The sequence below is a fragment of the Euprymna scolopes genome, chromosome 11, assembly GCF_053919585.1.
Source record: "Euprymna scolopes isolate OS-2025 chromosome 11, ASM5391958v1, whole genome shotgun sequence".
NCBI classification, from domain to species: domain Eukaryota; kingdom Metazoa; phylum Mollusca; class Cephalopoda; order Sepiida; family Sepiolidae; genus Euprymna; species Euprymna scolopes.
Genome location: NC_136492.1, coordinates 96,927,338 through 96,954,955, shown reverse-complemented (window position 1 = coordinate 96,954,955; position 27,618 = coordinate 96,927,338). Strand labels below are relative to the sequence as shown.

Here is a 27,618-nt window from a genome sequence, read left to right as displayed (position 1 = left end):
AGATCTATTGGGTTTATTCTTTTTTATTAGTGATTCTGTTGTATTTAACTGTTTTGCTTACCTAAGCGGTGAGGGAGTTACCTGCTGATTGTTTCTTTGCGTTGCCCCTTATTTTTTTGGTCGGGGAGAGAGGGCATTTTTTTGTGATTATTATTATTAATTTTATTTATTAATTATTAAATATTTATAAAATATGTTTTTATGTGCGTGAAAGTCATCCATGAACACATGTTTCTGGGTCTCACCCGTCATCAGCATGGCTAAACTTTTAACAAGGATCGAACTTGTGACTGTCCAATAGGCACCACCAAACTACGACACTGTCAAATTTTAATATACTTTATATTTAGTAATAATAATAATAATAATACCCCCCCCCCCAAAAAAAAAGGGGTTATGCAAATAAACAAAGGACAGGTAACTCTTTCATTGCTTAGGCAAGCAAAACAAATACAACAAAATTGCTAATACAAAATAAATAAACCCAATAGATTTTACATTTAAAAGCGATAAAATCGTGCATTTTATTTGACAAGGTGTCATAGCTCGGTGGTAAAACATCAGGTTGCCGACTGGACAGTTACGAGTTCGATCGTTGTTAAAAGTTTAGCCACATTGACAAAAGGTGATAGCCAGAAACATTGTGTGCATGGATAACATAATAAATATTTAATAAATATTTAGATTTAAAAATATTTAATAAATAAAAATATATAAATATATTAGCAGTCCACCCAGTATTGCCTGGTCATAAAATACACTTAAATATGGTATTTTAATTTGTGCAGATTTATTAGTTAAAAGCCAATTCTCTATTGCTTATTATGTTGTACCTAATACATAGTGATTTCAAAAGTTAAAAAATATGACTTGGGTGCCATCAGCTAGAATTGAAACCAAAACATATAGTTCACCAACCTTATGAGTTACCCTCTGAGCCACATTTATATGCATATAAAAATATTTTAAAAATGATGTTGTTTAACCTATAAATGTATATTTGCACATGTATAGAAGACCATTTTAAATTGACTTATGCCTGACAAGTTCCAATATTTTACAACTTTTACCCTTAGCAACTACTTTTACTAAATAAAGACCAAATTGAATTTGTTCTACAGGTCAAAATCCCTATGTATCAAGTCTCAAGTCTGTGGACCAACAATTGATTAAGCAATTTGGTAAAGACCATTCCTCACAAATACAGACAAGGTCACTTGTATTTTTTAATATAATATTGTGCCACCTGCACATAAAACATCAAAAGCGATTTTGTTTTGTTTTGTATTTTAATTATTATTTGAAAATATTAGGGAGTAAAAAAAAAAATTGCATTATTGGGTAAGGTTGGGTTTTCTGCTAGTATATATATATGGTCAATTCTTCAAACACAATGATACTGGTAGGTTTTTAATGATACCAGGTGATTATTTTAATTAGTTCCTAGAAAAATCAAAACTCATGTTTTTATGATGTTTCAGAATTTTTGAGATGAGAATTCACAAATATTATTTGGATCATTTAGACTATTGTTCTCATCTTGTATATTATTCTCACATGTGTTTTGAACGATAAAAATCTTTAGTAAGAGGTGAAAGGTTTATCCACTACAAATGACAGAACAAGATTTCCATGTTAGAATAAAATCAAAGGTGAGAACAGTAGTTCGCTAACCAAAATACTCACATTTCTTAAATTATAATGTAAAACTATAGGGCCTCAATTTAACTTTATGTTTAAAATTAATTTGAATCATCTTGAATTTTTTTTTAGCTTTTTCTTTTTAATTTAATAAAACCAAAAAATTCTATTAGATTAATAAAAGCAAAAACAAAAAAATTATTTACAGTAATTTTAGTTCAGTTTATTTTTTTAAGAATGACAAAACTGATTTTTTTTTAATCTTTAATTGACAATAAAACAAGCATCAAAGATATTTTATCAAAGCTAAATTAACGAATTTGTTCTGTTTGTAAAACTGAGTGCTTTCATGCTTTATTCATCTGATTAACTGAAATTAAAATCACTGACTATTGCAGGCAGAAAAAAAAATGAGTCAATTTTTTTTATTGTTGCCCAGGAGATAATTTCTGATGTGATATAGTAAAAACTAATTTTTTATACACTACAGATTGTGCGTAATGTATCGCTTTTTCAAAGCAAAAATTGTGGCAGATCCCCAGGGTGCACAGACAGAGTTTAATGCATTCTTTTAGATATTTTAGCACACCCAACAGTATCTCTGTCACCATAAACGATGGATGATGATATAGCAAGTTTATCAACTATGACGACTTAATTCTCATATGATGTTTCACACAATGCAACCAACCTTATCAAACGTACTTAGAAAGTTTTGTAACTGGTAGAAAAAAAAAAAAAATCACTGAAGTCAATTCTCTGATGTTTTGGGTCAAAGAAATTCTAACTTTTATTTTAAATAGTTATTTTTGTTTTTTTTCATCTCAAGTTCTCTAAATTTGAGCTATAAGATTTTGACATACCCACTAAATCGAAATACACGTTCCAGTATCCCATTTCTCTATAAAGCCATCATTTGCTCATGCATGGGGCATTGTTGGCACATCTTAGCTAGTGCATCAACCGCTAATCTCTAACTTTTAGGTAAGGTGCAAAAAAATTTTTTTAATCATAATAGGTCCCCCCTACCATCTACCAAGTTCCATCTCTAAGCTTGTTTTACAAATATTTCCACAAAATGTGCTCCAATGAACTTAGTGCACCTGTATCCCCAAACATAAATACCCCTAAACAACAGCCAAATTCGCACTCTTTCAACTGTAAAGGTCTCTAGATGCCAAAAAACATTCTACTCTAATAGATTCTTTCCTTAGACCGTTGCCTTTGGAATTCCCTCATCCCTCAACTACCAACATTCAGAAATTTAAATGTAATGTAAACAAACATCTTGTTGCCTAACTCTCCACACAGATTGCCCTTCTTTAAATCTGGCTCCTATTACAGTAGCCCCTTATGCTTCTGTAGCAATATTCTTTGTTTAGGATGTAAAAAACATACAAAGCACTATATTTCTTTATAGCTACCAATTCACAGTTGCAGCAAGGATTCATTTAACATGAAATGAAATGAAATGAATAACAATCATAAGTTCAATGATGTATAGCTAATTAAAATGAAGAAAAGAAAATGAAAAGCAAAAGAGAAAAAAATATATATAAAGAAAAGTGAAGCCTGGCAAGTGAGAGTTGAGGACATGTGTTGCATGGAAAAAAATTATATAAGAATAACATGATGAAGATGTAATGTGAGTCTTTAAGATAGATTTAGTTCTGATAGTCTCAGAGGAAGGAATGAATGAGCGTCTTTGGATTAGTAGATGTAGAACAGTTGAGTTCACAGGGAAAGACCAAGGAAAATATGGAAGAGAGGAAGTGATAAAAATAAAAAGGAAAGAGGAATAAATTAAGACATGGTCAGAGATGGGTTACTTTAACAGTTCATTTCTTAAAGCTGTCCAACACATGCCAGCATGTAAAATAGACACGATATGATGATAATCACGAGTCAATGGTGCTAAATGTATATAAAATGTATCAATACTGACCTAATAGGTCATGGGTAAGCAAAGTATAATTTTTTATCCAAGTTTATTAAAGTTGAATTCACCAACATTAATAGACAAGCTATTATAACAAGATTACCCCAGGATAGTAAATAAGAATTATAATCTAGATGGTAACAAAATGTATGTCAGATGTGCGGGTAGACATTGCGTTGGTAATGTAGCTGTGATTGTTTTGATGATTGCAAGGTTGTTTGTATTTTGAGGAATGGTGATTTGAAAAAAAATATTGAAAACAATTTTCAGAATTATGTCACCAATCAAAGGAGAATAAAGAAAAATTGAAAGAGTGAGACTATAATTCGAAATAAGCAGACTTTCCACTGCTTTCTTTCTCCAGTTGGAGCAGGGGAGTTGATTGCATTTGTAAAACAGAACTTAACATTCTACTAAAATAAATTGTGAGTTATAAAAAAGAAAATTTGTGATTCAATTGCCTTTTGAAACCAATAAAGAAAAAGACATAATGCAACATTAACACTAAACATCATTATTGCTTCACATTCAGATGCAGTAAAAAAAGTTGTGACTTTGTTTTCTCCTTATCTTGCTTTGTTGTTTCTTAGATTCCTTATTCTTATACAAGCAGTAAAGCACCATAACCATGTATCAACAAAGTCCAGGTTTTCTAAGAATAACACACATTCTAATGGTGATGAAATTGTTGCGAAGTGTGGTATAATACTTTGTCATTTTTTTAAAGTCATTTATTATTTTTTTAACAAGAAAATTGCTTTTTTTTTTTGTAATATAAACAGTAAATATTGTATTTGATTAATTGAACAAACATTGCTATTTGACCCATAGCAGTGAGGATGGTTGTAGGCTATCTTTCTCAGCAATTATTTGTTAAGCCGATTCTAATTGTGATACTAATATAATTGACATAATTGTTTTCTCTCATTACTTATATCTGTGTACATTTTATGCATAAAAGTAAAATGAGATTTTTCCTTATTACATTGGCTGGAATAAACAAAAGTTACATAAAAAAATGTTTCATCATTCGTTTTCGCAGTGTCATGTAAAAATACATTTCATTTCCTATCACATTAATCGATTTAGTTATTAGCTCAGGATTAATATTTCAGGGTCTTTTTTTTTGTTTGTTTGTTTGTTTTTGGTTTCAATTTATTAAGAGAAAGTTGTTGAAGTTTTTACTTTCTCATCAACAGGTTCTACAATTACCACCAATGACACTAAGATTATTTATTTACTTAGACACAAGTTTCATTTTGCTAGTTGGTAATGCTACACCTACAAATGCACATTATGGTAATAATCTATCACTTTTACTAACATTAACATATGTGATTTACAAATGCTTTTAAAAATTCATGGATAGTTATTTATCTTGCAGTGAACAAAGAATATTAATTAGTCATAATTTTTCCATTAATTAATTTTTAAATGTTAAAGCATATGCTTGTCTTGAATGTCTTATATGGAAGGGGGCATAGAGTGAAGCACCTACCATGAAAATATTGATAGAGCAGAGATAAGCTTACAATGTCTCTTCTGTGAAAAGAGGTAGCAGGAAGGAGAATAGGACATTGCACACCAGATTTCGAAGTTGGTTTTGTACCTTGTCCAGGCAAGAATGATTGCTCTGAGCTGCTCTTCTCCAAATGTGGCAACAGTATCCTCTCTTCGGATGCATTTGGCTTTTATACAGGTAGAGAACAGGAGTGAGATATATTCTGGAACACTAAAATGATCCAACCATTTTGCATTTGGCAAAGGATTTAATGTATGTGTTCCATTTCAGATCAGGAGTGAAAATCAGTTCCAGAAGCTTGTCAAAGAATGCTACTTCCTCAAGATGAGAGCTATTCATTTCAAGTGGGGTCAGATGGAGATCAGAGCATTAGTGATGAGAAAATAGAATTAAACAGCTACCTTTTGCCCCCTGGTACCACATGCTCAAGGTCAAAGAGACTGAATCAGAAAGATCCTAGTCATTGCTGGCCTTTGAGATGTTGTTATAGATGATAGTGTCATCTGTACAAATGTCTACAAATGATCTAAGAATATGATTTGAGAAATCACTGTATAAGTTCAGAAAGAGAGTTGGACCCAGGATAGAACCTGATGGACACCAACATTGATACTATGAGCTTTGGAATTCTGCCCATTTATGACTACACATATAAACTTATCAAAGAGAAAGGATTTAATAGTTGAGGACATTTCCAGATATTCCATAGTTGAAAATCTTGTGAAGTAGACACTGATGCCATACCCTATCAAAAGCCTTGGATATGTCAAGCAAAAAATACATTTCTCCCTTATCTCTGATCTTTTTTTGATTCAAAAGTCAAAGGTTGTGAGTTTGAACAGTTAGACAGGTTGCATTTACTTTGATTTGATCCATAAGTTCAAATTACAATAAAAATAGATTGTTAACTTCTTTTTTCTGTAATCTGGCTAATTTACAGAAGTTAGAATCTTGGATGACGCCGATTACCCCTGTTAGTACAATATATCTTCTTTAGAAATGTTAATTAGGCATAACTCGTGCATTTTAATTTCAGGACTTTGTTTGCTGAATAACTTCTTATTCAAAAGTAAATTTATCTATGAGTCGAGAAGCATGAATGATGAATATTATAGTGTATTGATATTACTGCCTAATCTGTAAAAAGGAAAAATATATTTGAAAGATTCTTACTGTTTTGTACAAGGGTGGAACGCAACATGCGTTGTTTTGACCAAATTTTCAGCAGGCCATCTTCACCAGCTGAAATAAAAAAAATGTATTACAATTCCTCCAAAACTAATTACATTCAAACTTTTGATGAAATAATGAAAAGAGAGGTTTTCATGCTATACAACAATGAGCATAAATGTACAAATATTGCTTCTATTTTAATAGGTTTAGATTTAGTTATGAATTTACAAACAAAATAAAATGTTAAAAAGAATAAAACATATTTTACAAAGTTATTTACCAGTCGCAAAATCTTCTCCATTTGGTGACCATCGACCGCATAGAATTGCACCTTTATGGGCATCTGTTGTTTTTTCTAAACGACCTGCCTTATTTATGTAGTGGATTTTACCTACAAAAAAAAAATTAATAAATACAACTTTATTAGGGTGCATTTTCTAGAGACTTGAGTAACGAATTATAAAATGAGATAAAATCTTTGTGTGTGTGTGTGTGGAAAGGGGAGTGAAAAAAACTTGTTTAAACAATTCCAGTTTCAAATCAAAAGTAAAAATGAGGGGGAAGACAACAGGAAGTCATTCTTTGATGAAACAAAAATTATCTAACCGCCCTCCCCCCATTCCCATTGGAAATCATTTGAAGTCTTAGCCTTCACAGCAAAATTAACATTTTCAGTTTTCAGAGAAAAACAACAAGACGGAGAGAAAAAACAGGAAAAGAGAAATAAAAATATACCGAAACAGAGGAGTAGGAAAGCGAAAAACAAAAAAAATGTAACCAAATAGCAATAGAAAAAACAAAGAAATAAGATTCTAACAATTTCACAGAAATCATTTTTTTTTTTATTTATACAATGAAAAATCTAGAAAATCTAGCTAGAAAAAATCTAGAAAAAAAAATGTGTTATTGGAGTGCATCTTCAGATAAATTAAACTTTAACGGTTTGGTCATTGAAGTTACAAAAGCTCTATAGATATTTAATAAGATTAGCTTTCTTGTAATATATGAGAAATTAAATTGGGACAAATTACATTTCAGGCAAAATCCAAAATGAACAAAAATGAAAAATACAAATTCGTGTTGATACCAGTTTCTTTCACTTCCAGTTAAACCTGTAGGCAGACAGATAATACTCAAAACATTTTTTTTTTATTAAAACTATCTTGTGTTGTTCCATTTATATATATTTAAGAATAAAATGGTGGTGGGAGATATAAAAAATATATATTGCAGAGACCATGTTCCTATTTACTTGTCTCCCCACAAGGGCACAGTTAGGTATAAGGTAACTTTTTAATTTTGATTGCATCTTTTTTTTTTTTATTAACTTTAAAGATTTAAAAAGTTTACAGATTTTTTTCTGGAAGCAAAATTTATAAAAAAAGAAATAATATTTAACAAGTACATAATTTTATTTACAAAAATATATAATTAAAAAGAAATTGTGCATTTTTTTTTTTTTTTGCATAACTTTCGTTTTTTTTAAATTAAAATTATTCTGCATTGTTTGTTTTTATCCGGATTTTATTTTAAGAAAAAAAGGGGAGTATATATTAAAAAGCATTGCAAAGATTATACCCCTATTTACTTGTCTCTCCACGAGGGCAGAGTTTGGCTTATGGTCGTTTTTTAATGTAAGGTGCACCTTTTTATATTTGTTTACATTTTGTAAATTTTACAGATTAAAAAAATAATAAATTTACGATTTATTTTCATTACAGAATTTTCTAAAGTACTATAATGAAAGAAAATTATAAACTTATCTTTTTTTTAATACTATTGCATGTCTGAGTTAAATAATTATTCGATAAATAAAAAAATAATTATGTTTCAATCTTATAAAAGGCAACCAGCACATAAGTGCTCTGGTGTTTTCATTGTATAAGTCTCCAAAATGTAGTAAAACAATTTAATGATTCTACTTCATGTTCAAGCACATTAAAATCGTGTGTTCATACAGGCATGAACAAGAAAAATACAATTATTAATTGTGTGATATTTGGAGAAACAAAAACTGTAAAAAGTTTTCAATTTCTAACAAAAATATTTCATCATCAAATTATTGATTGAATTTCTTTTTATTAAATTCAAATTGCAAATTTTTCAAACATACTTCATATTTTCAATTATTTTATTTATATTTTCAATCTTACTAGCTTAAAAACGTGCGAGTTTACATAATTTATTACTTCATAATTCCAACAAACAAAATTCAATGATTCATATTTTTAAATGTTGAAAGGAATATATTTTGCTAATGGATACATTTTTTCAAAAAAGAAAAAAAAAAGGTTTTTTGAAAATATTAAATGATAAAATCACTACTCAGGCTAATGAATTATTGACAACTATAAAAGATATGATTAGATTTCAACTCAGCTTCATTAATCTTATAATGCAGTATTATATCTATTAAGCCAAGCTTTGTTAAACTTAGGGATGGACAATGAAAGTGAAAGCAAATATACGACTTTTAAACATCCCACCCTCAAAATCAGAATAATCGGATCAATATTTATTAATAAATGAATTTTAATGTAAAATATTTATTTTATTAAAAAGAAACGTAAGTTTCTATTAGGTTACTTAACCTTTTTATGCATGATGTTTTTTTGGGGGGTTTTTTTTTTTTTTTACAGAAATTGTATTTATTTGATCCAACTTGTTCTTGAACCAAATGCCTTCAAGTTGCATGGACTTCCAAAAAGGCTTGTAACAACTAATAATGTAGGCAAAGCCTGTTTGGCAATATGCTTGACTCCCATAAACAGAAATATAATCGGTCACATCAAAAATTTAAATAATAATGGAGGAAAAACATATTCTATCTCACAAAGCTAACTGATCAAATTAAAATTTTTGATAATTTATGACAAATTTTCTATTTGTCAACAATAGTATGCATGAAAGGATTCAATTACTTGACACTCTTTTTCATTATAAAAGACGAAATACATCAGATTATATCCAGAGTCAAAACTCAATAACTACATTTACCAAAAGATAACATCCTGAAGGTATAAATAAATAAATAAATAAAAAATTTGGGGAAACTATCATTTAATGCTCTCAAAACATTTTTTTTTACATTTAAATTTCAAATGTATCGTTGATTTTTTTTAACCAAAGCTACCTTTAAAAGAACTTTCATGACATATCCTTAGTTAAATCTCTTGTTAATGTAGCAACATATTAAGGAACAAGGGTAAATATCATTATTGATTTTGATTAAGTAATTCGAATCCATTTTAATTTGAACAAATAGAAATTGCTTTTCTCTAATCTTCCTCAAATGATGCAGCACTTACCATCTGTGGATGTTAAAACAAACACGTCAGCTCCAACTCTCTTGCCTCCAACGATATCCTTTGGCGACCAGAGTAAGCTGGTTGGGAAAATCCCGTCTGGTAAACTGACAAATTTTGTTGTCTCTCCGCTGTTCAGATTCCATTTCAAAATAGTATGATCGTCTGCAGCAGAGTAGACTTCTTCAGGAGTTGTCCAACAAACGCAACTGACAAACTCACTATGTGATGAAACATTAAGGAGAAACATTTTTGCCAGACAATCTGGTTGATTTTAAAAGAATACATTTTAAACAATATTTTATTTCATGAAAAAAAACAAATGAAACAAAGAAAAGATATGATTGTGCTGTATAGTTAACAAAGTAAAAAGAAATGAAAAAAATTACAAATGAATTTTATCAAATGTAATAAAATTTAATCTTCCATCGATCTGCATAGCTTTCCAATTTTTGAACTTTTTTAAGTGTTTCTTTTTGAGATTTTAAGATATTTCTTAGAAGACTAGTAAGAATAGTTCCTTTACTTGATGTGAAGGTTTGTTGTCAAAAATTAAACAAAACTACAACCGATCAAATATATAATTTTCGGCAAATCTGTATATTCTTAACTAACTGAAACGGTTTTAAAGTTTCTTATGTCAAAATATTTCATATTATATCAAAACATTCAACCTTACAAGGTCATCCATGTTGCTTATTTCAGCTGCGATAACAAATTCTAAAAAAAAATTTTTTTTAAAATATACATTTAAAACATTCAAACACTGTAAAGCTGTGCAGGTCAATGGATTAAATTTTCCTGCATTTAGTAAAAGTTGTTTCTTTTTCACAATTTTTCCTTACCTATACTGAAAATTGTTGAAAAAAAAATATTGCAAGCATCACAAATTAAGATTAATAAACTCTAAAATGAAAACAATAAAACAAATGAAAACACTGAAGATTTGTAGCTGTTGGTTCATTCATCCACCAAAGTTTAAGTCAGTTAAAAGCTAGTCGATTTTTGGCTTTCTATACATGGGAATCAAAGTAGGAACAGCTTTATCCTCATCCAGTTTTATTTCTACATTTTTAATATGTAATGTTTCTCTTTGGATGTGTTAATGTATCTCTACAAGAACATTTGTTAGTTGTATTTGAATAAAAAATATCACTTTGATTACTAATTGTAAAATTGTGTAGCTAAATGCAAAATTGAGGAGATACTAACAGGACTACCCTGGGTAAAAGTGTGACACATTTCTATTAAAACATCTATATCTTCCCTGGTTTTTCCCTCCCTCTTCTCGCAGTCTATTACTCTCTCTGAAAATACACACAGACAACTCTCCCTTTTATAGATTTCTCAAGGGATGAGTCTACATAAGAGAATAAATGCTCAGAGTTACTTCCCTTTAGTTAGTAACTTGAAAGCAGACCCCCCCCCCTCTCAAACGATATCTGTACAAGTTAAAGATCAAAGAATAAACAATTTTTTGTAAATTTTAGATATTCATCCAAAAAAATGCCAACTTTGTGGGTGTCTGTTTTGTTGTTTCTGAGTTTTAGCCATACATATACAGATAACTGCCCTTTATATTAAAGAAGTCTAGAAATCTCTATCAGAGGCTCTGTTCATAACAGTCAATCTGTTATGCAAGTTTAAAAGGACATTTTTATTGCTCAACACGCAAACTGAATGAGAGTTTAGAACAAAAAACATTAGAATTGCCAAGCATTATATTATATGAGTAGAAAATTCTGCTATTTCTGGGAATTGAATGGGAAGTCGTACATCTCTAATGCATAATATCATCTTAGCTTTCTTTTTTACATTTAATAATAATGAGAAAACCAAAAGATATACACGCCATTGACTGCACGGAAGGGGTTTAAGTAATAATTATTAAAATCAAACAATGTACAATCCTGTTCGAATCTCTGAACACCTTATTAACATTTCTATTCTTATTTTTTAATTTCTATAATTTCCAAGTTATAAATAAAAGAAAAAGTTGTATTTCCTTTTTGTGAATGACAAGTGCAAATGCAGACCCTATGATAATGCTGTATTCCTTTTAAAATATAATTATCCAAGTACCTTGGTTAATGTAGTTTCAAAATATGTATGGTTATGAGGGTCAGTCTCTAAAACTGTAAGAAGAGTTTGTGAACAAACAAGCAGATGGGAATTATAATTTATATATAGAGATTTGGAACCAAATAAACATTTCTACATTGGCTATTTGAAATTGGACTTTCTCTGAAAAGTCGACAAGATGTTTATCAGTATAAAAAAAAAGAAAAAAAAAAAGATCCCCCCCGGATTGATTTCTATTGAAGTCAAACATTGGTGCGAGGTGAAAATGTCTGCAGTAGTGGGTTAAGTGGTTGCTGACACTTTGAACAAAATAAATATGCCAACGATGAAAAGCTATAAAAACCTTTGTAAGGAGAATAGCAGATTGTACTTGATGGACTAAACATCAGTCATGCAGTCATGACTAACAACTTCTGTAATAATCGGTGAAGCAAAGCCACTGCCAGACACTCACAGATCAATATTAGAGCAGTTAAAAGAAGTTCCAGTGTTTGGCAAACACAGACACTCATTTATTCTTGCAGACTAGGAAGAGATCAGTAACTAAAAGAGACATTAGTAGTTCTGCTTAATAAATATTTATGAACATTATCACCTATTATACTTACTTCTCCATTATATTTTTATAATTGATTCATGCTATACAGATCAAAAGTGGGGAGTCGTCTGAACAAAAAAAAAAAAAGAAAGATTGGACTCTGGAGTCAGTTTAAAAATTAAAAAACAAAACAAAGTTTAACTCAAAAATTCAACAAAAAAGATGTTGACTGCCCACCTCTGATAAAGATTAGAGAAAACAAGAATATTCAGAGAGTGCAAAGCTCCACAAGTCCAACAATACTCTTTCTACTCACAGCCAACTTTCAAATATGGCCTCACCATTAGTTCTGAAATAGCATTAGACAAGCATAGACTGTTTAACTGTTGTAAAACTCCTGTATCTTAAGTATTTAAAAATAATACTCGTGGGACCAGTGGAAATTCCACTACTGAATCCTTAATCTGTTGCATATTGTTACCATGGTTATGGAAGTGTATCTTCAAAACCTTTGTAGAAATTTGAGACTCATTTCCATTCTCTGACTGACACTCAAAACGCAGTCAAAATGATATTATTATACCATCTATATATATAAAAGCGAAAATGTATGTAAGTATGTATGTATGTACGCTTTTCCTCGATGTCCACAAAAGGCTTCTTTCAGAAAAGCGCTTGCTCGGTTCACAACTTCTTAAAACTTTTTATATCATCTATTGTAATATCTCAGAGTTACCCACGGAGCTCGCCTGTCTATTTAATTTTATTGACTTTCAAACGTCAATTATTCGACATTTCCTGCATCGGCACGCGTTACATTCGGTTTTCGGTATAAAAAAAGCAAAACTCGACTCTAATCACAGGCCAAAAGCCAGTTGTCTCAAGAGAGCTAAGTAACGTTTGTTCAATGTCGACTTCGTCATATCAGACTGTAGCTTTCATTTCGTTCCTCCTAATAAACAGGAAGCGGGTTTTTAAAAACAAACAAACTGATTTATTCACCTCATTCAAAACTGTCCCGCACAAAATGCTTACTGCTGAATACCTATTGCCGTCACATCAATCAAAAACGCTCACCTGTTTGTTTTTTTAACACTTTACTATTTTCCAACTGTGCGTCGTGAAGGCTTTGTTTTTTTTTCATGGGCACCTGTTTTTTTTCACATTTTCGGGTTTTTCCACATACCCCGAAAAACACCCGAGCAATGCCGGGTACCCTTCGCTAGTCTTTGAATAAAAGATACTAGATTATGATCCTAGCTTAAAAGGTCAAGAAAGTATATTTTAGCTTGAGGTTCATGTTCAAAAAAACAGCAACATCAGGGAGTTGATGGTAGCTAAGTGGTTAATAACATGGACTGACAATCTGGGTGTACTAAGTTTGAATCCAGTTTGTTCCACAGAAATAATTTTACTTAGGGAGTGTTGGCAACCCTTACATGGTTCCCACCCGTAAGTACTCAATATCTTTTTAGAAAGAATTTTAACTAAAAAAATTTCCAGGGAAACAAGTGCCAACAATGATCATCTGATTCATATGAAATGAATGAATGATGTTGAGCAAACAAGAAAGTTTAAATTACTTCATCTGCATTGAATCTTTGAAAAGCAGATTGCAGGTTGATAACTTACATATGAAAATAAACTTGCCTAAGTGAATCATTATATAAATCAATAATCCAAACAAGGACCCAGCATAGATTTGGTACCCCAATTATGCTGGCATCTTATATCAATGAGTTTAATATGTCACATGTTTATTAGTTATAGTAAAAAAAATAAATATATATATATATATATATATATAACTACTTCATTTACTCACATAAACCTAATATACGAAAGTATAGATTTATGCGTAAGCTTTAAGTATTTACTTCAAAAGTGCTCAATACGCAGGTAGAGCTAGTTAGTAATTTATAAAATATATATGGCGATTAAATCATAATTATAAAACACATTCCTAACTCGATCATAAGTAGACTCAGTAATAATTCAAGCGATGAAAATGCATTTAACAGGTCAACCAATATCTACGAAAAAGCCCTAAAAAATCGTGGATACAAAAATATCAATATCAAATATAAGCAACAAAACACCAACAACTATAATAAAATTAAAAATAGAAGAAAAAGAACTATAATTTGGTATACGGCCCCATACAATCAAATGTTAAAAACAAAACTTGGCAAGAAATTTCTAGATCTCATTGAAAAACACTTTCCCGCAACCAACCCCTTACACAAAATCTTCAATAAAAATACCTTGAAGTTATCTTACAGTTGTTGCAAAAATTTAGAGATGATAATTAAAGCACATAATAACAAAATACTAAATAAATGTAAACAACAACAAAATAAACAATAAAAAAGTAGACACCATGACAGAAATAAAACCAACACTAGCAGAAATAATAATAATAATAATAATAATAATGATGACAATAATAATAATAATAATAATAATAAAAAACCAACCCCAGACAAGAACAACCATACCATAAATAAAAATACTAATAACGAACAAGATAAATGCAATTGTAGACACAGCACACTTTGCCCAGTTCAAAATAAATGCCTAACAAAAAGCGTACTTTATCAAGCAACAATATTTGCGAAAGAAAACCCGAATAACAAGAAATATTACATAGGCATGACTTCCTTAGATTTCAAAACCCGATACTATGACCACAAAAGCACATTCAAAAATAAAAAACACCGTATAAAAACAACACTAGCGAATAAATACTGGGAACTCAAAGAAAGCAGACATTCGCCGGTAGTCGAATGGAAAATAATAAGACAAGCTACCACGTGCAGACATTTAGACAACCCATGTAAATTATGCCTCCATGAAAAATTTGCTATCCTGTACTTTAAAGAACCTCAAAATCTATTAAACTGTAGACGAGAAATAGCAAACAACTGTGTTCACAAAATAAAACTTACTCTAGGATAGCGATACAAAACATCTTTAAAACTAAAAATAACAATAGAAAACAAACAAATAAATAAATTAAACAAACATGAATATACATAAATGATCACACATATATGTATATATATATATATATATATATATATATGTATATATATGTGCATGTGTGTGTGCACACATAGGTATATTTATATATATATAAAAAAAAAAAAGGAAGGAAAACGTCTACCTTAAACCACTAACCTAGTTCTAAAACAGATCCTTTGTTCGATAAAATGCATGCCCATTGGCTGATAGGAAGGGGCGCGGTGGATACTAGAAGCTGATTGGCTAACTAGAAATCCTCAACATATATAAAAACAAGAAGCAACCACAGAATTCGCGCATAAGCCTGACGAATCCTATAGTGGATGAAACGCAGAATATTCAGTGTAGCTTAATCGCCATATATATATATATATATATATATATATATATATATATATATATATATGGGAAAGAAAGGAAGTTAAAGCTGTAAATTAAAATTTACAATTAAATTTATTATTCGACAGAATACTCCAAAAACAATTTTCAAAAATCTTTATTCTGCAGAGTTTTGAAGTACATGACAAACTCTCCACCAAATATTTCGGCAGAAGGGATTCGAAGAGAAGTTATTCTCCAGATATTGAGCACCTTTTATGACTATATTTCAGTTTAAGCAAATTTCTTTTATGCTACCTTAGTCTAGAAAGATTTGTTTATACGGTCTGTTGCAACATAAACAAAATGTAAATAATTTGGTTTCAAAAATACCAAAATAGAACTTGTTTTAACCGAAATACATGTTTTTATGTTATAAAAATGATGAGTTATGACTTATTGTGTTATTAAAAGTAAAAAATTAGCAGTTACAATGTCAAAAAAATGTGAAGTAAAAAAAACGTAAATGAAAGTTTTTTTTTAAATAAAGAATCATAGTTGAATTGGATTGTTTATTTTAAAAGAAAAATCGACTGGACCACAACGTTAATTACGAAATCACAGAAATTATTTATTTAAACTAATTCCAAAAATAATGCTTGAAAGTTTTTAGTTTGAATATCTGCCAAAAAAGAAAACAAAAACAAGAAGGACAAAGCTCGCGCCCAGGGAAAATAACTCAAACCGGTTCATAAAAAAAAAAAAAACGATGTTGGTAAAAATAAATTAAATACGTTATCAATATAAATCAAATTTAAATAATAAACTTAAATAGAACACTTAAAACAATTCTCTCACTATCTCACTATAAACAACCGCTAACACACCGCTATTTAATAAAATCGATTTTCCTTAATGTAATGTGCTAATGAGGTCAACTTTTAATCGTATATTTTGCAAGAATCATACTATATATATAAGTGAATGAAATAAAGTAATGAACATTTTGTATATATTAATCAAACTGTGAACAAATAAACAGACAGGAATACCAATTTATATATATAGATAGATAGATATATACACTAGAGATAAATCAAAACCAATCAATTGTGTAAAACAGATGAATTGCTGCTATTTTTTTAATTTTTTTTTTACATAAGCATCACCACTTATCAAGACTTAGAGACCACTCGAGGATAAGAGTTAAGAATTGTGTAAAACTTGATTAATTGATTAACTTGAAAAGTGTTTTAACTTTACCCTTAATGCAAGAATTGAGCCTAATTTTTACATTTATTCATTTCCATTAAGTTATTAAGATTAAGCTCCCTCTTCTTGCTTATAAAATAAATCTGCATATTTGATTATAGAGAATCTAGGCGGACACATGTACATTCAATTGATAATCAATTTCTTAGGAACTGCTTAGATCAACAATAATATTATCTAATGTATAACCAAAGTTGATTTGAAAAAAAGATTTTAATCAAACTAAAGTTGGGAATCTTCATGATAAACTCAAGAAACTATACAAAATTTCAAACTAAACCTTATATCATCCATGGAGGTAGACTGTTCTTGTTCTGTCAGCCACGACTGAGTAGAAGTTATTCTTAGTTATTATAGCCATATAGTAAGGATTGAATCTTCACCTAGAATTACTTGTTAATCAGCACCGTTATCCATTTCAAAGTTTGCAAAGATGTTCCTGAAGAAGGTTGGAGGTTACATTAATTGAAATGTTTGTGAAAATGTTTAATGTCAAGCTAAAACTAATCATAATACAAATGCTGAATTCCTAACAAGGCGAAAAGAATTGCTGCTTTATGGATTGGGTGTTTTAAGTGGGTGGTATGGGGGACTTTCAATCCTCTAATAGTATTTATCATCATTCAGCTGTCAAACTATGCATATCATTAATCCTTATCTGAGAGTGATTTTAAGTGGTGACTCATTATTAAAAAAAAAAACTGTTGGTGCTTCTACATCATCAGAACAAAATTTTGTAGTCAATTAATGAAGTTTTCAGAAAAAAAAAAAACAATGGTTTCGACCAAATTTTTTTGTTAATTCTAATAACAATTTTAGCTTTTAAATTATGGAGTGGAAATTTACCTGAATATTACTGAATTATTAAAAAAAAAAAAACAACTTTAATTGTGCGAGCATGTGAAAAATTACAGCCATCTTTTTATAAAATAAATCGAAACGGAAAATTACCTCCATTTTGAACTTTCCTGTGTCTTACAAATACAATCATTTTCTTCAAATTCTATTTTCTTCATTAAATAATTTTCTACCTTATTGATTTTCATAATTTTTGGATATAATCCTCTTAAAAATATAAGGAATATGTAGATACAATTTTTTTTATGTGAAATTCAGTTTTATGATTTCCGAAATTTTGTTCTGATAGTGTAGAAGCGCCAAACGGTCACATGACGAGCAACACCTATGAAGACATAAATTAAAAATGATGCAAAAATTTCAATGTAAAAATAAACACTGAAAATTAAAACTTCATTATGATAATACGAGGGGGGTGCAATAAGTAATGCCCCTGACCCACTTCCAGTTGTCTGATCTAGCTGCAATTTTGCATGTGCAATGATTTATATCTCTACGGGTTATGTGGAAAATTACAGCTCTGAACTAATTGTGGTTTCTGTTTTATAGGTGTTTGAACTGAGTCAGGGTTGAAATGGAGCCTGTTGAATGTCAAGAGGTGATCCGGTTTTTGTATTTGAAAGGACGCAGACCACAGGAGACTTTTGATGAAATGAGAGAAACTTATGGTGATAATGTCCCATCATATGACCTTGTAAAACGCTGGCATCATGAATTCAAACATGGCCGGAAGTCTGTGGAAACAGTTCCCAGACCTGGTCGCCCCCACCTTCTGCCATTGATGAGGCATCTGTCCGTCAAGTTGAGGCTGCTATTTTGGAAGATCGGCGCATTACTATTCGCCAAATAGCCCAAGACGTCAAGATTAGTACAGGGTCTGTGGAAACTATCATTCATGACCATTTGCATATGCATAAGGTGTCTGCCAGATGGATTCCCAGGTTGCTCACACCATTCCAGAAGCGAGAATGTGTCGAGTGCTCGCGGATGAATTTGGAGATGTGCCAAGAAGAGGAGTCAAAGTTTTTTAAAAGACTGATTACACAGGATGAAACCTGGATCCATCACTATGATCTAGAGACCAAAGCTCAATCAATGCAGTGGAAGAACTTGGACTCACCACCTCCAAAGAAGGCAAGGGTGCAGCCCTCCGCTGGCAAGGTCATGCTCAGTCTTCTGGGACCAGGACGGAGTAGTGATGACAGATTTCCTGGCAAACGGTACCACAATTACAGGAGCCTATTATACTTCACTTTTGAGGAAATTAAGGGAAGCTATCAAAATCAAGAGGGGGCAAGATCAGCAAAGGTACCCTCCTCCTGCAGGACTTAGCTCCGGTCCACAACTCGCATGTCGCCAGATCAGAAGAACGGGCATGTGGTTATGAAATCCTCCCCCATCCTCCCTACTCTCCTGACCTTGCACCCTCTGACTTTCACCTCTTCCCAGTCATGAAGTTGTTTTTGAAAGGAAAGCGTTTCTCAAATGATGCAGTCTTGATTTCTGAAGTCATCGTGATTGGAGGACCAACCTGGGGTGTTCTACAAAAACAGTCTCCAGAGCTGCATAAATGATGGGAGAAATGTATAACTCTGGGTGGTTCCTATGTAGAGAAAGACTAATAACTGTGCCAAGTTTCGTTGCTCTCCTGCTATGGGAAGTGGGTCAGGGGCATTACTTATTGCACACCCCTCGTATTAAAATTTATTATCGAATTGTATAGAATTTTTAATACTTTGTTTTTTCAAAGAGAATAAAAGAAAAGAAAAACTGAAGCATATTCATATTTTACTTGAAATAAACAGAAAAGAATTCCAAGGACGGATATTCTGCTTGTTGATAGTGAAAGTAATCGAACAGAAAAGTTATCTACATTTTCTTTCAAATTTCTCAGAAATCAAGGGGACCCCCCTGCCTATGGCTCACACTTGAACTCGATACGAAATAGATATTTCAGTGTTCCATTAATGTTCTATATTTCTCAAATACTGCGTTAGTAAAGAAGTTAAGAACATAACTTTCTTCTTCCCAAATGACCATTTTAATATGTTATAATAGTACACCTTTTCTTTTAGGTCTCTTGCAGGATAAAAATTCATCTAGTCTAGTGGAGTATCTAACTTCCTGCTTGAGGTAATATCGCTTGAAGAAGGTGCACTATTCAATATAAAAGATAGTGTGCTTAGCCATACCGAGGAGATCTTATCTGGGTTGGAATATTATATGATCTCGAATATTTGGTCAGGGTTTATTTTAATGGAAAACTATCCACATGCCAAGTTGTTCTGACAAACCCGTGTAGAGGACAACCCGGCATGAGGATGTACAGAGAGACCTTAAACACTCGAAGATATTGTCTCATAGGCATTCAAGTTTCTTTCCAACTTTTGTACCAATTTTATGAATATTAAAATTAAGATATGCGATTAAATCTTATATTTAGAATCCTTATTAGAATTTTAATCCAAATCCATTACCTAATTTTAATTTTAAAAAATGTATTCCTTAATTTCTATTTTCATGTGTCCCCACTTGGGCAGACACGAGATCCATTTTTAATGTGGAAAGATATCCAACTTCCCCAAAAATCATTCTGGATGAGATAAAAATGACAGACCAGTACAGATTTCTTGTCTGATAAATGATAGAACAGACACTACACTTGTAGCAGTGGTACTACACGCAGCACCCACTATTATGATTTTGAATCTGTACTTAATTTCTAAGCTTGGAACCGATTGGTTCAAGCATTTAATTTCCTTTCTGACTTGCCCAATCAGAGGTCATCTTTCAGGCGAACTAAGTACACTACCAAAGTTGATAAAAATCAGTGTCAAGTACTTTTCCTCTTTTCCGTCCAGAAAGCTGACTCATTTCATGGCTCTTCTTTCTACGATCTCTCTTGGAAAGCCCACCCCCACCCCCACCCTCAATCCAGATTATTTGGTTCTGGGGTTTGACAAGTAGATAGTGTTGGGACAATTAATCGGAATTGGAAGATTTGCGGGTATCGGAATCGGAAAAATTGATGCCTATTTCCCGATTCTTTATCTTTTTTTTATTGGATTTTGTTTAAAGCAAATCTTCCATTGCTGGTAATAATGATAAAATAATAAATATTTAATGATTTTAAATTACCAGTGAAGCTAAAATAGCTCATCCTCCACATTTTCGACAATAAGAAAAATATCTGCATATTTAACGTATTTTTATGAAAATCAGGGGAAATAAGAATCTTTAGATAATTAGAGATTTATAACGAATCAGAATCAGTAATTGTATCGGAATTGGAAATAATATCGATTTTATTAAATAGCAGTGTGTTAGTTATTGTTTATAGTAAGAGAATTGTTTTAAGTGTTCTATTTAAGTTTATTATTTAAATTTGATTTATATTGATAAGATATTTAATTTAATTTATTTTTACCAACATTGGTTTTTTTATAAATAAGTTTGAGTTATTTCCCCTAGGTGTCAACTTTGTTTTTTGTTTTCTTTTTTGGTGGATATTAAAACTAAAAACTTTCAAGCATTATTTTTGGAATTAGTTTAAATAATATAATTTCTATGATTTTGGAATTAACGTTGTGGTCCAGTGGATTTTTTGTTTTAAAATTAACAAACAATTCAATTCAACTACGATTCTTTATTAAAAAAAGACTTTCATTTACGTTTTTTTTACTTCACATTTTTTTGGCATTGTAACTGCTAATTTTTTTGCTTTTAATAACACAATAAGTCATAACTCATCATTTTTATAACAAAAACATGTATTTCGGTTAAAACAAGTTCTACTTTGGTATTTTTGAAACTGAATTATTCACAGTTTGTTTATGTTGCAACAGACTGTATAAACAAATCTTTCTAGACTGAGGTAGCATAAAAGAAATTTGCTTGAACTGGAATATAGTCATGAAAGGTGCTCAATATCTGGAGAATAGCTTCTCTTTGTATCCCTTCTGCCGAAATATTTGGTGGAGAGTTTTTCATGTACTTCTTTTTGTCCGGGAAGGGGGTGGGTACATTTTCGTGTTTTCATTCGTTCTTTTATTTTTTAAATTTTTGTTGGGGTAATGATGGAGTTGACATATTGAAAAACTGGTCAATATTCTTAGTATAGCAGCTGTGGCGAAACTGAACTTCATGTCGACCCTGGTAACGCTGGGTATCCATGCTAGTGAAATTATAAACATGCATTTTTTTTATAATTTTAAAAATAAGTTTTTTTCATTCAAATTTATATAGTAAATATGTTTATGAAAGTATAAAAAATAAAATTATTGAAATCCAAATAACAAATGAAACTACTGAAATTAAAATAAAATTTCAAACATTAAAAAAAAACAAAAAAAATGTACCTAATACATATTTCCAAAACAGTTTATGAAGATTTTCAAGTGTTTTCAATAATTCTTTTCTATTTTTTTTTTTTTTTTAAAGAGCACAAAAGAGTTTCCAATGATTTAAAAAAATTAAACTAATTTCAATAATTCTTAATTAAAATAAAAATGTTCAATGATTATTAAATAAAAAAAAAAAGGATAGAAAAAAATGTAATAAAAAGCAAAGTACATGCACAGGAGAGATATAGAAGGAACCGATTTGCCTTATCACTGCTTTAAACTGATTTGCCTTATCACTGCATTAAAAGGAACTGATTTGCCTTATCACTGCTTCCGATGTCAGAAGTTAGGAAGTACATTATCTGACAACCAAACTTTTCTTTTATCCATAGTAACGGGACATTTACTTAACACCGTGTGGACTTTCTAACATTTTGTCTTTGTGCAAGGAGGGATTTGTTTACTAACATACTACTCTTTCATCTCTCCTTTTATTTATATAAATTAACAAAGATGACTCAATAAAGTTGTTTTAAATGTTGCAGTAAGACTCTCCACTTATTCTGCATGTTTACATCACACCCTGAAATACCATTTTTTTTTTTAAATATTATTTAATAAAATAGTAATCAATAGCAACAGTTAGGAATGGATGGGGTAAGCTCACAGAACATCTGCCATTACTAATTTACCACTGTCGACTAAGCACGTGTTCGCAGTGTGATGTATGAAATTAAAACCTGACCAGTGAGAGTTGGGGATATGTGTTGCATGGAGAGAAATGATATGAGAATATAATTGGTATGATTGTGACTTGAATCTGATGATCAGAGATAGATTAAATTTGAACAGTATAGTACGGTATGTGCAGAACAGGAGACTTTGTTGGTTTGGTCACATGGAGAGAATGTTCTTGGGTTTGGTCACATTGAGAGAAGTTCTTGGGTTAGTTGATGTGAGTCAGTTAGCAGGGAAAAGACAAAGAAAACATGGATGAAAGCGATGAAAATAGATTTGATAGAAAAAGGGCCAGAGATAGGTTAGTTTGGACGTTAATTTTTAAAAGCTGACCAACACATGCGAGTATGTAAACCAGATGTTAAACCGAATATGATAAATTACTAAACTCTTTTAATTGTTGACACTTGTTCAGAATAGGGTTTAAAAATGTTTATAATTAAAAAAACATTAGCTGTAACTTAAAAATTAAACAATCTAACCATTATAGTTAGTTAAGATTTTAATTATGTCTGCAAACGATTGTATGGAGATAGTAACACAAGAATCACTTCATCTCCTGGCTGTTTATAATATGCATTCATGAACAATGTCAGTTCTCTGTAAACTATGAAAGAAAATTTAAATTTATCCCACTGATAAAAAATAAACTTTGAGAACCTATTCTGGACAATTGCCGAGTCGTTTTTAATTGTGTGCTTATTTTCAAATTTTTCTGCGAACATATAAGACATTCATTGCGTGTTTAAAGATGAACAAAGCATTTAGAATAGTTAGTCGGGAAATCCTAAAAATGCCACTGAGCACTATTTCAAAACAACTTATATAAAACTATTATATTTTATTTTCTTGAAAAAATATATTTAATATAGTTCAATAAAAAAAAAAACATTTAAAAAGCACTATTGCAGTTTGATTGACAGTGAGAGGCCATTTTTCAAAAGGGCTGCACATAATTTACATGCTTACTGATGCATTATGGTTGCATATTGTTTGCGTAAAGAGAAATGTAACATGTATTTTAAAGTAAATAGAATTTCCAAATTAAAAATAAATTAAAAAAAAAAAGTTCCACTCACAAAAAAAAACAAAAAAACAGTAAATTTGTGGATTAACACAATCTGCTAAATTCTCTACTTACCCTCTCAAAAAAAAGAAAAAAATAGAAAAGAAAATTAGATTCTACTTTTAGGTGATAAGTAAAAGAAAAAAAACTTGGCATAAAGAAAAATATTTTAGAATTTAGAGTGGAGGATCTAGAGTTAACGTAAAATAATTCATTTGGAGTAATTCAAGGTTTTTATAGTAATCAACCAAACGTTTCTTTTTTTCATGTGGCAACACAATGGAAGATAAATTCTATGCCTTTTGGGGAAGGAGGACTTTCATATTGAAAACTTAGTAAAATAAAAGTTAGCAAAGTCTCTTTTTAAAACACTCTGGCAAAGCTCTACTCCTCTCCTAAAAAACATCTTTTAACCCTAAATCTGAGTGACAAACTCCTCATAAAACTACACGTGACCGCCTAAAAAGTATGCCCTAAAACCCTACAATAGCCCGGAAATAGGGGAGGAGGATTTTACATTAAATTTGGTCAATGGGCGGTAGAGTACCAACCAAAGACATACCTTTAAAAAGTTGATTTTTAGAAGTATTCAGGTCTGTTTACAACGAATATCACATTTAAAATTGTCGCCAACAAGTATTTTTTATGATATTAAGATCCTTATTATCCAATGTATTTCCTATTGTTTTCACTGGAGGTCATATTCGTTTTCACGCACGTAACAATTTGATGTATGCGAAAACAAATATGGCCACCAGTGAAAACAGAAAGTACATTGGATAATAAAGGTCTTAATATCATAAAAATACTTGTCAGCGACTATTTTAAATGTGATATTCATTTTAAACAGACCTGAATACTCCTAAAAACACTTTTTTTGAAAGATTTTAGTTGGTATTTTACCGCATATTGACTTTAAATTTATATGCTAAACTACCCCTTAGATGTATCAGAAATTTGGAGGAAATTTTGACACCCCTAACAGAAAACTGCAAATAAAATATAAACAACTCGTAATTTCTCTTTTTAAAGTGGGTCGTTTATTTTCTGTATGGAATATACTTCCAAAATGAACTATTAAAGTTGTTTAAAAAACAGTGTTTACAAAATGCCGGCGTGCCTTCATGCAGCCATTTTTTTACGTCATAAAATCAATAGAATTTTGCAAGTTAAATATTTTTCAATTTTTAAACTTTAAAAATCTATCAAATTTTTTCTATTGGTTCAATTTTTACGATATTTTCAGGGTCTATGTAAAATTTTATGCTCTTTCCAATAAACCAAATACAATATTTTAGAAAAACGTTTTTTTTTTCAAATTCACCCCTCCATTTTGAAATATCTATTAAAATTTTAATAATTTATGTGCCAAAGTTTTATATATCACAAATTGAAGATAAAAGATCAATAAAGAAAATATTCTAATTTAAAACAAAAAAAAAAAGAATACTTTTTGGAAATTTACCTGTAAAGTCCAAAACGTAAAACCTTTTTTTTTTTAAACCACGTTGATTTTTTTTTTTTAAATGAAAGCTCATGTTATGCTTACATCGTCAAGTAAATACCAGACACTGACGGCAAATATTTCTATTTCATTGAATGTTTTCTTTTTTTTAGATATTTAAAAAAAAAAAAAATTTAGTCGATAAAGAAGTATTAAAATATATCAATCAAAAACTCGTGTATTTCATTAAAAGAATTTTAATAAAAAAAAAAAATCGATGAAGCCAATTTTTTGTTCTAGGGGAAAAACTTATAAGTGAATGTGCGTTTCCTTTTTAAATGATGAAAAATACTAATTTGGTTCACAAATGCAATAAAAGAGACATTATTTATATCCTTTAGACGAACCCGTATTTCATAAATTTCATTTTAGCAGGAGCAGCTCTTTACAGCTTCGCGCAAAACACGTTGCGAAAATGCGATTTTCTACGACCCTCGATTTAAAAAATCCTTTTATTTAAAAAATACATGGAATTTAAAATATCAATATGGACAAATTCTTAACAATTAAGGATGGAACTACCCATTTAATAGTATATATTTTTAAGTAAGTGATTTTTTGGCATTTATATATATACATATATTTATAATCAAGTCAAAATATGTTGATTTTCTTTGTTTTTTTTTTAAAGAAAACCGCTTTAAAAAAAAAAAAAATATTGCATAATTTGCTATTAAACCTGGGTTTTTTTTTTTTTAATTTGGTCTTTGCTCCTTTAATTGAAAAAATAAATTAGGGTTTGAATTACATTTTTCAAGTAATTATAAGCTTCGAAAAATAGTAAGTTGAATTATTAAAGTTCTGATCATCATTTTTAATGGCCACTTTCTGATACACCTACCCCCACACATACACTCTAAAAATTTTTTTTGTTTTTTTTTTTCAACCAAGATTTTCAGTGGTTACACATAATCGTCTTGGAATGGGGGTCAGTTGAGGTGTTAATCTACACTAATATCTTTTCTTTTTTAAATATTTGCCCAGAATGTCTAACTATGCAAACATGGCACTTCTGCATTATGCGGCCGAACGCCATTATTAGAGACGATAACTCGAATTTCTTCTTGGTCAAATAAATAACATTTTTTTCCGAACACAAAAATGTGAAAACAAAAATATTTATTGGATAAAAATGTATCAAAATATAATTGTAAAGACATTTATTGAAAAGTCTGCGTAAGAAAATATAATTTTAATAAAACAATTTTGGGCCTTTTTGTAATTAAAAGCAACATTATATTTTTTATCCCCCCCCCCCCAGAACAAATAAATAATTTTTAAATGATACATTTTTCGAATTAAAGCAACTTTGGATTTTTTTTTTTTTTTCCCCCCAAACATTTTTTTAATTAAAGTAACAAATAAATGATTTTAATTAAACATTTATCGTTGCTTGTTTTTTTGACTGAAAACTTGACCTGGCGACAATTTAGTCAAACACACCAAAAATAAATAAATAAATGAAATATAGCGGTCGGCCGCATATAATGCAGAAGTGCTGTAAACATTGTTCAAATGGCCTTTCACGGTCATTCTACCAGTGACAGTGATATTATATGTATTTCTGAGAAAAAATATTAAATATAAGTTTTATTATAAAACTTTTGGTACTTATGTATTTTTGGTACTGACTGCGCTGAAATAACATTTTTAATTCAAAAGCCATTCTTAACATGGAGAGGGTTTTTTGTAACTATTCTGTGCTTCTACATAAGAATTTAAAAAAAAAAAAATGAGGTACTCATGCAGACAGTGATCCGTTTTATAATTATATATTATAGCCGCTAAATTATATATTATAAATTAAATAATAACGTTATTATTTAAAAAGCCATTCTTAACATGGGGAGGGGAGGGTGTTTTGTACCCAATCTGTACTTTAACCCTACAATTGAATAAAAAAAAAAAAAAAAAAAAAACTTTAATTAAACGTGGAAATGCGATTTAAAAATATAGCGCAGGTCACTCTCTGCATTAGCACCAAAAAAAGAGAAAGAAACTATTTAAAAATGGCGCGGTATCCAAAATACATAAGCTCCAAACTTTTATACAATGTTTTTGTTTTGAATTAGAGTTAAGCGACTTAGTTTTTAGGAGCCGCTAAATGATAACACTTATATTTGCACGCAGAAGGCCCACATATTAATAAAACTGCGTTATGTTCAACGTACTTTCTATTCATTCGATTAATTACTTTTTTGAAGATATATTAAAAACTGCATTAGAACAGCATAATGAAACCACCAAAAAGTTTTACCGCAAAACAACCAAAACAAAATAGCATAGCAACAGTTG

General features: G+C 30.3%; 2 protein-coding genes across 3 annotated transcripts in view; one reads left to right on the top strand and one right to left on the bottom strand.

Annotated features, from left to right (window-relative positions):
- LOC145287976 (intraflagellar transport protein 80 homolog) overlaps window positions 1-27,618 on the bottom strand; it is a 510,341-nt gene that overhangs the window by 482,499 nt on the left and 224 nt on the right. For both annotated transcript variants that reach the window (XR_013869238.1, XM_080135951.1), the window contains exons 2-4: window positions 9,584-9,807; window positions 6,556-6,666; window positions 6,276-6,344 (exon numbers count right to left, since the gene is read on the bottom strand). Coding sequence is in view for 1 of the 2 variants with exons in the window: in XM_080135951.1 (XP_079992077.1) it covers window positions 6,276-6,344; window positions 6,556-6,666; window positions 9,584-9,807 (404 nt within the window). In the remaining variant the exon portion in view is untranslated. The remainder of the gene's footprint in view (window positions 1-6,275; window positions 6,345-6,555; window positions 6,667-9,583; window positions 9,808-27,618) is intronic.
- The window catches only part of LOC145287977 (uncharacterized protein CXorf58-like), a 53,435-nt gene continuing 51,558 nt past the window's right edge, over window positions 25,742-27,618 (top strand). Inside the window, exon 1 of the mRNA XM_080135953.1 lies at window positions 25,742-25,869. The gene's annotated coding sequence lies outside the window, so the exon portion shown is untranslated. The remainder of the gene's footprint in view (window positions 25,870-27,618) is intronic.